General features: G+C 44.7%; 1 protein-coding gene across 1 annotated transcript in view; it reads right to left on the reverse strand.

Moving 5' to 3' along the window:
- Nucleotides 1-12,857, reverse strand: part of LOC139028330 (DENN domain-containing protein 5A-like) — a 54,209-nt gene that overhangs the window by 20,490 nt on the left and 20,862 nt on the right. The window contains exons 2-3 of the mRNA XM_070445481.1: nt 7,797-7,906; nt 6,941-7,640 (exon numbers count right to left, since the gene is read on the reverse strand). Of these exons, the coding sequence (XP_070301582.1) occupies nt 6,941-7,640; nt 7,797-7,906 (810 nt within the window). The remainder of the gene's footprint in view (nt 1-6,940; nt 7,641-7,796; nt 7,907-12,857) is intronic.

Genomic DNA, 12,857 nt, shown 5'->3' on the forward strand with positions numbered 1-12,857 from the left:
ATGAATTATAAGAGATATCACCAGAGGAAGCAATCTCGCTAGTGATAGTTATGTTCCTTGTATTATAGGCAGACCATTCCATCTCTTTTATTTCTTCGCTCCACTAGGTGGATACTTACACGTTCGATATGTTAAGGTCTCCAATTGAGGAGCATGTAGTGAGATAAGGATGTTGGATTGACTTCAAGACATTAACTGAAGACAGTATTTATAGTAATATCAACAGATATTCTGAATGTGTAGATAAAATACTCTTTTGAAATTAAGATCAGCCCTCCTATTGTTGATTGTCTGCTGTTTCATTCTTAAGAGTATTAGGATATAAATATAGAAATGGATCCTCAATAAGCAATAATTGAGATTGACTTAGGTTCCTCAATTCACAATTTCAGTGCTTTTTATTCGTCATAGCTCTTTTCCATTGGACCGGCTCCAGATGTGTAAAGAAGCTTGTTGCACACCACAGCACCCTTCCTCCAGGCTCTATGTGAAGGGCCCTTAGCAGAATTGCTGTGTACAGGTAGCAACAGCAACGTGTTTTGATCAAACTTAAAAGCATGGAAGCTTCAACATGGTTAATGAGGGCTGTTTGTCCTCACAAAGGACACAACTCTACCCGTTGAAACATTATTAAGAAGTAAACACAAACCCATTTTATTTAAAAAAATCATTAAGCATGAATAATGTTTAATGATAACACATTTAGCATTTATGAATGGGTTATCTAAGTAATTAATCATAATCGATATATAGTAAATTGATAAAATTCACCTCCTTTGTGTAATTGGTGGGAAAAACGACTGTTAATCAAAACGAAGGACAAAAACAAGCCTGGAGAGCTACGGGAACGAGGATGGTTTGAATCTGTGTTGTAAGCCCTGTGATTCTCTCTACAATTAGCCAATTTCATGCCGTCACTTTGTTGGGTGTATCAGACAGTTAGATGGAGATGGGTTGCAGGAGTGTCCAGAGGGAAGTCGTTGTTAGTATTCTCAGCACAAACAAGTTCACGCATTGCAATCTGTAGAAAATGACTTGTTATTGCTCTGACAGGCTGCATTTAAAGAGGGCTGGGCTGAGAATCCAACTAAATGATTTCAGCTAGAGCTGTATGTTCCCAATCAAAAATGCCTTTGGAGAGAAAGGAATAGGGAGGATGGGAGAGGACAGAAAGGAGAGAAATGAAAAAGATAAACAACCCTAGAGAAACAATTACATGCATAAACTAAAAAATATCTATTTCGATTGTTTGTGTGGGGCTGGTGTGTGTGTATGTGAAGTAGCTGTGCGTATGTGTGTGTGTGTGCAACATGCGTGCATAGGTCCATTGAGTGTATGGTTACCTCCTGAGGCAGCCTCTAGTTTGTGCGGTCACCCTCTCCGTTGGAGTGCAAGGCCCATCAGGTAGGGCACTGGGGCATCCAGGAAGTGCAGCAGTGAGGCGGGCAGGATGGGCACATAGACATGCTGCCACTGGAAAGGGAACCATCATAAGGCTGTGTGCTTCTCCGCCACAGTCATCAGCCTCTGGTAGTCTGTCACACAAAACAACAATGGAGCGTTAGTGATGGTTATACTTGTCTGTCTATTGGACTTCTCACCACGTAATGCCATTCTTCTTAGTGTTCTGATTTGGATCCACCACTGATGCCATTCCTCTAGTTTGTGTCGTGTCTATATTTCTCGTCAGTGTTCTATTGAGATCCTATCCAACGGACTTTCAAAATTTCGTCTAGTGTTCTATTGGATCACTCACGGATGCCATTCTCATAGTGTTCTATTGGATCCACCCCGACGAATGTTCATGTTCTCTAGTGTTCGTATTGCATCCACCACACAATGCCATTTCTCTAAGTTTGTCTATTGGGATTCCACCTACGATAGCCATTTCTTCTGTGGTTCATACGTTCGATCCTATCCTGTGCCGATTTGCCATTCTCTAGTGTTCTTTATTGGATTCCACTCATTGAATGCAACTTTTCTCTAGCTGGTTCTATTGGGATTCCACCCACGGATGCCAATTTCCTTCGTAATTGATTCTGCATTTCTAGTCTGTACTGTCAAATATGGATCCCACCCTAACTATGTCATTTCTCAACTATGTGAGTGTTCTATTGGGATCCACCACGAGCCATTTCCTCTAGTGTTTCTATTGGATCCATCCATGATTGCCATTTCTCTATGTGTTCTAATTGGATTCCACTCACGATGCCATTTCTCTAGTGTTCTTGTCATTGGCTCTACAGCCCTATTTGGTGTTTACATCAACTTTCTTAAATTGTTGTCCAAGAAGCCAAAAGGGGACCATCCTACGTCGTTTCATCTTCATAAACAGATAGTTCCTAACAGAGAGGTTCTGATCATCTCAGTTTGTGCACACATGGAACCTGCGTAACAGGTGTAATGCACTCTGACCATAGGTGGTACTATGTGTCCCAGCTATTTGCATTGTTTGGGCAGTATATCAGTTTATAATACAAGCAATTGCTATCAATTACCAGTGTTCCAGTACTATCTATTTTTTAACGTATGTTATGATAACATTACACTTAATGTACAGTGACAATTTAAAACTGTCATCAACGTGAGACCCTGTGGAAGGGATAGGAAGATAAAGTAACTAAGAACACTACCACGGTGAGAGGTAGACGGCCACCCTGAGCCCTTGTGGGCGGGGCTGGACAGTCCCTAAGTCGAGGTAACAGTCACCCCTGCGCAGGCGATCCGTCTTGGGGAGTGGTTATGTCGAGCAGTTCCTAACTGGTAACACGCACCGGTGAGCCACCGTTAACATACGGGGGGGGAACGGTGGTGGACAGTGTCGCTAGACGGCGGGAAACGCACCCTGCAGCACCATTCGTGGGGGGGCGGTGTGGACAGCTCGGAGAAGTCAACCCCCTTAACGTGGTTAACCTGTCCACCCTTGCAGCACCGTGCGGGGGGACAAATGAGGACAAGCACTTTCCAACGGTACCGCACCCTGAGTGCGAGCCGACTCCGGTAAAATGTGTTTGCACTTGGATAGTATAATCGCGGTCACCAAAATGGGGTGGGACAGCCTGCCTAGTACCGGGGGATTAAGCTCCGCACCCTGGCAGCACCGTGGGGGGGTGGACAGCTATTCTATCTGGGGCCCTAACGGGCGAGGTTAAACCACCCCTTGTAAACACGCACCTTGGGTGGTTAGCCAGTTTGACAAGCCTACCTAACGGGTAACGCACGCCTGAGGCCACCGTGTGCTAAGCCTAGGGGGTGGGGTGGACAGTGGCCTAACGTACCCAGTTACTTATAATAAGATTCGCCATACACTCCAAACTTCACAACACCCCGTGGGACAAGTTTCACGAGTGTGCTGCGACATCTCTCCCTAAACGTGGGCAAGTATAACGCCTATACCACTGAGCACTCGTATGGGGGGTCTAGGTTGACGTACAGTGTGAAAACCTATACGGGTTACAAGCGGCCAACCCACTGATTAGTCACCCGTGTGGGGGGGGCTGGAACATTTTCCTGCACTCCTATACTGTGGTAACGCACCCTTGTGTAGCACCGTGGGGGAGGGTGTGAATCCTTACTTACCACGGTAATGCGCACGCTGGAAGCACCGTGGCATTGATCATTGTGTGGCCAACATAGTTCTTTGGAAACTCCTTATCCAATACGATAAGCCGATAACTGCACCTCGGCACCCTGGAAGCACACAAAGTTTTGATTTGCCTGGGGGGTGGGTGGACATCAGAGAACCTAACGGCGAGTTATCGCTAAGATCTCTTGGTCACATTTCATTACACTACTTGGCCACGGTTGCCCCCTTGAGGGGAGGTGACGGCACAGCGCTCCACTCAAAATAACCTAATGATTGGGCATCACATTGTATCAACCAGCATGAGATCTTGGGAGATACAGGTGGTAGGACAGCGTAAGGTTCTCTTTAAGCAACAAACCGCGTGCAACACGGCGTATCTCTTGCGAGCCTACGCGATAAGCGCGTAGATCAGTTGCTAGCCTTCCTAACGAGGGTGTAACGCACCCTAGAGAGCGACCGGTGGGTGGACAGCCTAACGGGTAACGCACCCTGAGGCACCGGGGTGGATAACACATCTGGGAAATTAACGAGGTTTGGGGACAGTTAACTAAATACAGCCTTAACGTTTACAACATTCTGCAAGGATTATGATTACCTCACTCACAACTGAGCATACACGTGTATGGGTATGTGTGTCCAGACCAAGGTTCTTGGCCATATGCGGGGATAAAACGCACCATTCCTGAGCCACCGGTGGGGGCGATGGCCCGACACCTTGGTGGACATGGCGTCGTATGTTCTAAAAGACTTCCGACTTCGCCCAGTGTTCCTTGTACGGTTTATCGTCGAACACATTGCTCTTCTTCTGATGAACCATCTACACCTACTGGAAAGCCACACAACTATCACAATCATCTCGAAGTCACTGGAAAAATATGTAGTGCACAATGACGACACAAGGGTGAACGGCTTCACTCCCTGAGGCACCCCGTGGTGCTAACAGAATGAGAGCTCTATATACGGACTACTAACATGCAGGCCCGGCAGGGGAAATGGCAAGCTTCCATTGATCTACTTGGAGAGATGGGAAAAACAGCAGCAGATGCTCGTTTCAAGGAGGATTAATGTACTGTATGTGGGAAAGACACAGYCCAGGGCAGGGCCTATGTATCTGAGTTATGAATTATGCCTCTATTTTTAGAACAGACWCTCTCCAGTCAGCTAATTTTTAGTATGGGGGATCACTTGCCTCAGCCTATGCAGTTTTAACTAACYACACCCTGTCCCTGCTCAGTGGAAAGCTCACAGGTTCACACTCCAGAAAACACTCTTTAGCACACATCCTGCATTGAGCCTTCTGGAGAAAAAAAGGGATGATGTCATCTCCAACCAATCATCTTTARCCTGCATCACTGACTGCGTCCTCCTCCTTATCCTCCTGCAAGGGTTGCCTAGCAACACCACAGCATTGCTCCTCTAGCCCCTGGCGTTTTATAAASAATTTGCCTTTTCCCTGTCTCCGTAATGGATCCTATCAACACGCCAGTTCCCCAATCCTGAAACAATCTTCCTGCTGCACGCCACTGACTCTGATCAAAGTCAATCCCAGTGTGCTTCCATGGAGGAGGAATACGCCATTCTGTATAATGCTGAATTGCTTTTCAAAACCTCCAACATTGGTCTCTGAACAAAACAATTCCTGATTGAAGCTGATTTATTATGTATAATGCTGTTTCTTTTCACACATAGTGGAAGACCTGTGTCTATCAATTCTGTAGATCTCATTTTTAAATGTGCTAAATGACCTGTGTCATATCTAAATATTTCCCATTCCTCCCAAAAAGGTCCTCTTGAATGTGTCCATATTCACTGTCAATCTCTCTCAGTGTGGGCCTGGGGTTGAACATGAGAAGGGGGAAACAAAGGCCTGATCACAGCCACCAGAGACAGCCCTTCACAGTACACACACTGCTGCTGCAAAACAGCCTGTTTACCCCAGCAACTCACACCAGCACACACACTGCTGCTGCAAAACAGCCTGTTTACCCCAGCAACTCACACCAGCACACACACACACACACACACACACACACACACACACACACACACACACACACACACACACACACACACACACACACACACACACACACACACAGTCTTGTACAGCTAACCTTGTGGGGACATACAATTCAGTCCCATTCAAAATCCTATTTTCCCTAACCCCTAACCCTAAACCTAACCCTAATCCTAACCCGTACTCTTACCCAACCTAACCTTAACCTTAACCCTAACCCTAACCCTAACCCAAAAACCTAAACTTTATCCTAACCCTACCCTACAACTACCCTAGCTCCTAACCTTAATATTTAACTTAATTCTAACCCTAACACTAATTCAACCTTAACCTAACCCCTAGAAATAGCATTTGACCTTGGGACTAACAAAATGTCCCAGCTGGTCAACATTTTGTTTGTTTACTATTCTTGTAGGGACTTCTGGTCCCCACAAGAATAGTTAAACACATCCACACACACACACACAACACACACACACACACACACACACACAACCACACACACACACACCACACACACCACACACACCACACACACCACACACACACACACACACACACACGCGCACACGCACACACACACACACAAGCTAGGCCTGAGCTGAGAGCCCATGAGGAGAAACTAACATTTACACAAGCTGGGAAGAACACAGTTTTCTTTAAAGGTCCAATGCAGCCGTTTTTATCTCAATATCAAATAACTCCTGGGTAACAATGTTGTACCTTACTGTGATTGTTTCAAATTAAAATGGTTAAAGAATATATATATAAAAATAGCTTCTTAGCAAAGGGCAATGTCTCAAGCAATAATTTTTCTAGGACTGTCTGCGAGTGGTCTGAGTGGGGAGGGGAAAACTAGCTGTTATCTGTTATTGGCAGAGTGGTTTGGAACTCTAATTTTATTGGTCTATTAACAAATTTAGCACATGGTGATGTCACTATGGAAGGCCAAAACTCCATCCAACCAAAACATGCATACATTTCAGGCGGTCTTTTCAAACAGCTCTCACACTAAAAGTCCATTATCATTTTCACCATTTCACAGTATTAATACAAACTCATAGTATGGAAATATATATAAAACACTGGGAAATTGAGTTGTTGACTGCACTGGGCCTTTAATGGAATCACAGGATAGTTTATTTAATCTGCCTGGATAATAGTTCCAATGAACATACCGAAGATCCTAACCACAACTGTTATTTCTGATTTCTTCTAAAATGTCAGTATTTCTGAAATAACAAATCCCAATCCTTTCTAAAAGCGATGGGGACAATAGACAGAAAACCACAGAAAGTTCAGCAGATCAGAGAGAAAGATCCTAAGTAAGGACTTACGCTGTGAGTAGAGCAGGATCTGGATCTCCAACAGGGCGCAGGTAAACAGCTGGAGGACGTTCTCCACCCCCAGCAGCTCAAACACCTGGCTGATAGGGAAGTCAAAGAGAGGCAGCTCTGCCGTGCTGGGCCTCTGGCACACCACTGGCCCATACACCCCCGAGAACTTCAGGGAGCGCCCAGCGGGAGGCAGGGGCACCTCGTACAGGATGTTGTAGACGTAGCTCTCCAAGGGGAGGGGTGGGGGCTGGGGGGAGGAGACGGCCTGGTGGAGCTGCTGGAGCACCTTCCTGCAGGCCTGGGGGAAGGCCATGGGCGCGATGAGGCAGATGCACTTGGACACGTAGAGCGTGTCGCGGCTGATGTCGTAGGAGTTGAAGCGCTGCAGCCGGGAGATGGAGGGCGTGGGGAGAAGCGTYTGTTGGGGGTGGGGGTTGAGKGGGTGGGGATGGAGGTGGCGCTGGWCCTCYGGGCACCGCGGGGTGGTGGGGGTGTGCAGGATGTCGTATTGTTCAGCATTGTGCATGTGGTACAGAGTCTGCATGGCGCTGCAGATCTGCTTGCTGGTCACCTCCTCGTAGAAAGTGAGMGCAAAGCCGTACGTCCGCGAGCCGTCCTCCCGCGTGATGATGAAGGAYTGGAACTGAGGCTCGCGTGTGTCCGCCTGCGTYCGGAAGGCCAGACCCTTTGGCATACACAGCTGAGAGAGGAGGTAATAGATCAGGTTAGTCGGTCAGCTAAACAATACAGGTCCTAATCCATAATGACATATAGATGTAAACCCTGGAAACAGAAATGGGTGTAGCTTCAAATAAAATAAATGTTGTGTTAGTTACACATTCCGCAGTTCCCTTACCATGCCAACGGCATCCTGGTCAAAGGGACTCCACTCCACATTCTCTGGGTAGTGCGCTAGAACTTTGGACTTAAAGGTTCTCCGCAGTGGACTCTGCTCAAAATTCTCACCTGAAAGAGAGGGAGAAATAGAGGGACAGAGAAAAAGACAGAAGAAAAAAGAGAGCAAAAAAATCAGGACTCAGGGCCTAAAGAGCAACAGAAGCACAAAAGTATGCAGAGGCCCAATCAGAAGCAGYCTTGAGGCACAAGACAACCCTCCWCACAGGAAATAGGAAGTGAGCACAGTGGTCTGGAGAGAAAGGCTGTATTGCATCATGTAAAGCTGTCAACAGCATCCTGTACTGGGCCAGTGAAGGAAAGTAACCGCTGCCAAAGAGGTCAAATAGTCAGATAGTAATACTATGTATTGGGTTTTGCTTGTATAAATCTATTCAGAAAAAGACAATGCTTGTTGCTTATAAGAAAACAAACATCTACATATAGAATTACCAGTAAAGTGACAGCTTTTATGGCAATACAGGCAAAGCAACCCGCAAAACAATCAATCAATCAAACAAACCAACACAAATTAAATTGATTCAGATCCACAGTGAAAGCAGAAGTGATGCACACACCAAGACATGATTGATAAGTCATTCAGAGTGGAAGGGGAGAGAACACATTGGCCAAGCAACACCAGCGCTGGTACATGTAGGTAGAACTGGGTGTGTGAGAGGTAGAGACAAAGTGATTGTCAAACAGATTGGCTTGTTGTTCAGTAGCTAGCTTCCAAAAGAGGAGGTGAAGGTAGAGCAGGAGGAGGAGGAGGAGGAAGAAGAAGAAGAAGGAGTAGGAGGAGAGAGGGAGGACCGGGAAGGGTGGAAAGAGGGAGGAGGACAGAAGGAAAAGTGCTTGCAGAGTTCCCCTCACCTATACAGAACTGAGTTCTCAGAAACATTACAAATCAACAAAAGGAGAGTGCTGTGAAACAAGGGCGTGTCAGGATAAAGGAGCAAGCGGAGGTGAGATTATTCTGAGGGGGGCTGGTGGGGGTTACCTTCATCTGCACTCGCCAATCCTCTGGCCCCATCTCTGAATTTAGTAGCCTCTATATACTGGCATAAAGCTACACAACAGATAAAACAACAGTAATTAATCACATGGCTACCGCTGAGTACCGCATCACTTCTCAATATGTGCATACACAGCAGGAGTTACTCAGGACAGAAGGGTTCTGARAGTGTTCTCCTATATGTGAGAAACACTGAGGGAACAACACATCCTCTTCATGTGTCGTATGGAGGCACAGTGTTTCTGTCAGGTTTAGGTTTCTGTTAAGATTCTGTCTAAACCAGCTGGGTGTGTTGTCAGAGAATGATGTGTGTTGCTGTAGCAATGCAGTGCTCTCCTCTCCTTTCCAAAACCCATGATTAATCCCTGTTGTCAGTGCTATGCTGTGGATTATGGTWTTACAGTGAACACACTTGAAGAGCTGTATCTGTGTGTTATAATACATGAGGGAATATGATCAGGCCTGTGCTGGTTCTGAAGGAAGCAACCCAGTGTAACTTACGGAGAATGAGATCATTTAAAAACACCTGAGAGGATTGTGGACGATCCAAAAAAACACACATTAACTGTAGTGTTTCAGAACAAGTGGAATGTGGTAGACACAGGGCTATAAAAAAGAGACAAGGGTACTGAACAAAGAAAGTATTTGTTAAACAATAAGTTKTTCTGAAAGTATTAAAAAAMATGTGCTCSGSTGTAAGTCAAAGTTATGAATGACACACWMTCTTCCRTGTATGGTCATAACAGTGGATTGTCCCATTGAGTCTTGTCTTGAAAAAGGCCTGGCAGCTCAAACATCAATAATAAACWGTSTCCKTTCTATACTGTTGCCTTTGTCTTTCTCTAGTCAAAGCTATGAACAAACATGTTCTTGATTGACAGGGGTAGAAGTCGGTAGATCATGTGTATCCTAAGACAGTCAGTGGGAGATCATAATAAGACTCTCTAGACTGGTCCCTGTGTTCCTTCCTACACTGTCCACAAAGATAGATAAACCTGGGGGATGGATGTTATTGTACAGTACAATTTGCATATACCACGCCCCTCCCCTCCCCCATACACCCCAATGTCTGCCACCCATGACTGAGAAAACCTACATGCCAAGTATAGAGATTATCTTGACATCACAGTAAATATGGAATACTTGCTTCTATTAGTATTAGTCTAATAGGCTTCCTCAAAGAGGAAACGCCCCCACATCTCTGTCAAACACTTAAATGATATGTTTTGATTATACTGACTGCTGTTTGCAAGGGCCAATATGTTTTGATTATATTATTATTATACTGACTGCTGTTAACAATGGCCAATATGTTTTGATTATATTATTATTATACTGATATCTTAGCAAGGGCCAATAGTCAGCCAAAGTAAATGATCTCCATCCCTGGGGAGTTTATAGCACACCTGCTATCGCACAGGTGTCAGTCTGCTGATTCATTCAGTGTTATCCTGATTTAGACACAGAGAAGGAGAGAGAAAACCTAGGTCTGCATCTCTCTCCCTGTGTCATGGCTAGGGTCCAGTCCTCCTCCAGTCCGGCTGTCACACACATTATACACCACATTTTAGAGCTGAGGGAGCCTGTGGCTGCGTGAGACGTATGACGTGCCCTCTCTTGTCTTCCATGAGTCAGGAGATCCAGTCCAATCCAGAGCCTCTCCTAGACCTTCCTCTCTAACCCATCAGATTTCTAACTTCCTCTCTGTGATAACCCACAAATAGGACCATTTCTGATTGGTCTGATGGGTAAACCTGTCTGGCCTAACCCATCATTTTCCTCACCCACTCACCTACAGTGGGGTGATCCAGTGATGACACACAGTACATCAGATTATTGATGATGCTGTGGAAAAGAAGTCCTTTTTTCCTGAGTACTGAGTAATGTGATTGATTCATTGTGTGTCTGCTTGACCATGTTATTCTGCTTATTTTAGCTGGAATTTAGTGACAGCTGAACTAAGCTGAAGAATCACTAGCTAGGTTTCCATCCAGTTGGTGACAGATTTTCATGTGAATATTCTAAAATCTGCATAAATAGAACATGCACATTTTCCCACCAGTTGTGTGTTTCCACCAAACTGATCAAAATCAATGCTTGATGATGTAGTGCACACAAAATGTACTTTTTCGCTTAAGTTTTTATGTACGGAATAAAAATCTGATGTTCAATGTGTTTCCATCACATTTTCAACTCTACCTATAGTTTTGTCACAAAAAACGATTGTGTTAAATACAAAAATGTGTCTACTCTGGTCTTGACATGTACACTCTATCCAACAGCTCACAGATACAGTGTGGGTAGACTGTGCAGGGAGGCTAGTCTATATGATGAGATTATTATGGATAAGAGCAAGAATGTTTGTATTTATCAAAATGGTAGTCAAGTATCATTCATCATGTCACCAGAATAAGACCCTCAACATTTATTGTAAAGGAGTATCAAGCTCATACCATGCACTTTCACCACCCTGTGAAGTTCATCATTATTTATTTCATCTGTAGCCTAATAAACGGCATGCTTTCCCGAGCTGTCGTGGGAGGATCACACACCATGTCATTGCGTGACTCCCCAAGTTTACTTCGATATGATGGTTATTAAATCAATATTTGCAGATAAAGGCATTTCCACCGCCATTTTGTGCATAATTAATTTTACAMACACAGAAAGATACCACCATGTCAAACCAACAAATTATCTGACACCATTTATAAAACCTTACCAAAACCTTGTGTATCCATCACAGGTGTCATGATTATTTTTATACGGTATGACTTTACTCGCATAAAAACAGTGGATGGAAACGTGGTTTGTGATGATGATGAGGGAAAATAAATGCTAATGCTCACCCTATTTTATTTCACTGTGCGTCTTTGCTGTGATTCAGATGTCTAAAGGTAAGTGTTGATGTCTCTGTTATTCAACCGGGGGTCAGACAAAAATACATATTTTTTCCCCCAATGTTTTTATGAATGTCGCTAGCAACAACAGAATAAACAAATTACATACCTACAGTAGAAAAGAGGAGAGTATCTTCTATCTCAACTTCTAACTTTGAGCCAATTACACTCACTGGAGTATCTGACATAGGCTTTGAAAAGAACCAGTGAATAGGCTACCAGTGCGACAAGTGCCGCTGACTGCTGGTAAGCTTTCTTGACTTGGACATTTTTGCCAATACATGGCTAACCTTTGTTAAACCAGCAGCTTCACCCACAGCGAGCAGGTGACAGGGAAGTACTACCATTGACCTTTGGGTCTAGGGCTCCCTTGTGTGTCTGCTTGCTCCTCAGGTTGTCAGTTCCTCAGTTCCTCGTTCCGAGTTGTTCTTTCTCCCAGGGCCACAGTCCCAGCACCTAACCCCTGGTTTTCCAGCCCTGATATCAGCACAATTTCCAACCCAGCCCCAACACCAACCCAGTTCTTCCTGGTCCCAGCCCCAATACCAGCACCAACCCTGGATACAGAAGTGACCAACCACAATTGCCACCTCCAGCCAGAAACTGCCAGACCCCACCCCTTACCCTCCCCCAACATAAAGACACAAACATACCGTCAACCATTACACAGGTATTCCTAAACTGCGTCAGGGGTACACTAAAGAATTATGTGATTCACTTTTTTCTTTTTTTAAACAGACAGGGACGTTGGACCATCAAAGAGGTGCAAATATGATGAGAACTACATTGATTTGGGGTTCACTTATATTGGGAGTAGTGCCTTTCCTCAGCCACAGTGTGTTATACCTGCAAAAGTACAATATCACAACTCAATGAAACCTTCAGTCTTGCGCAGACATTTAGAAACAAAACATGCCAATTTGAAAAATAAGCCACAGGAGTTTTTTGAGTGAGAATTAAGACGACTTTTCAGTAGTAAGACATGTATAAAAGCAACAGATACCATTAATAAGAAGGGGCTAGAAGCGTCTTAGAGTTGAAGTCAGAAGTTTACATACACTTAGGTTGGAGTTTTGAAACAATTACTGCTTCGCATACAAGCCATTGA

This window comes from Salvelinus sp. IW2-2015, linkage group LG10 (assembly GCF_002910315.2).
Source record: "Salvelinus sp. IW2-2015 linkage group LG10, ASM291031v2, whole genome shotgun sequence".
NCBI lineage: Eukaryota > Metazoa > Chordata > Actinopteri > Salmoniformes > Salmonidae > Salvelinus > Salvelinus sp. IW2-2015.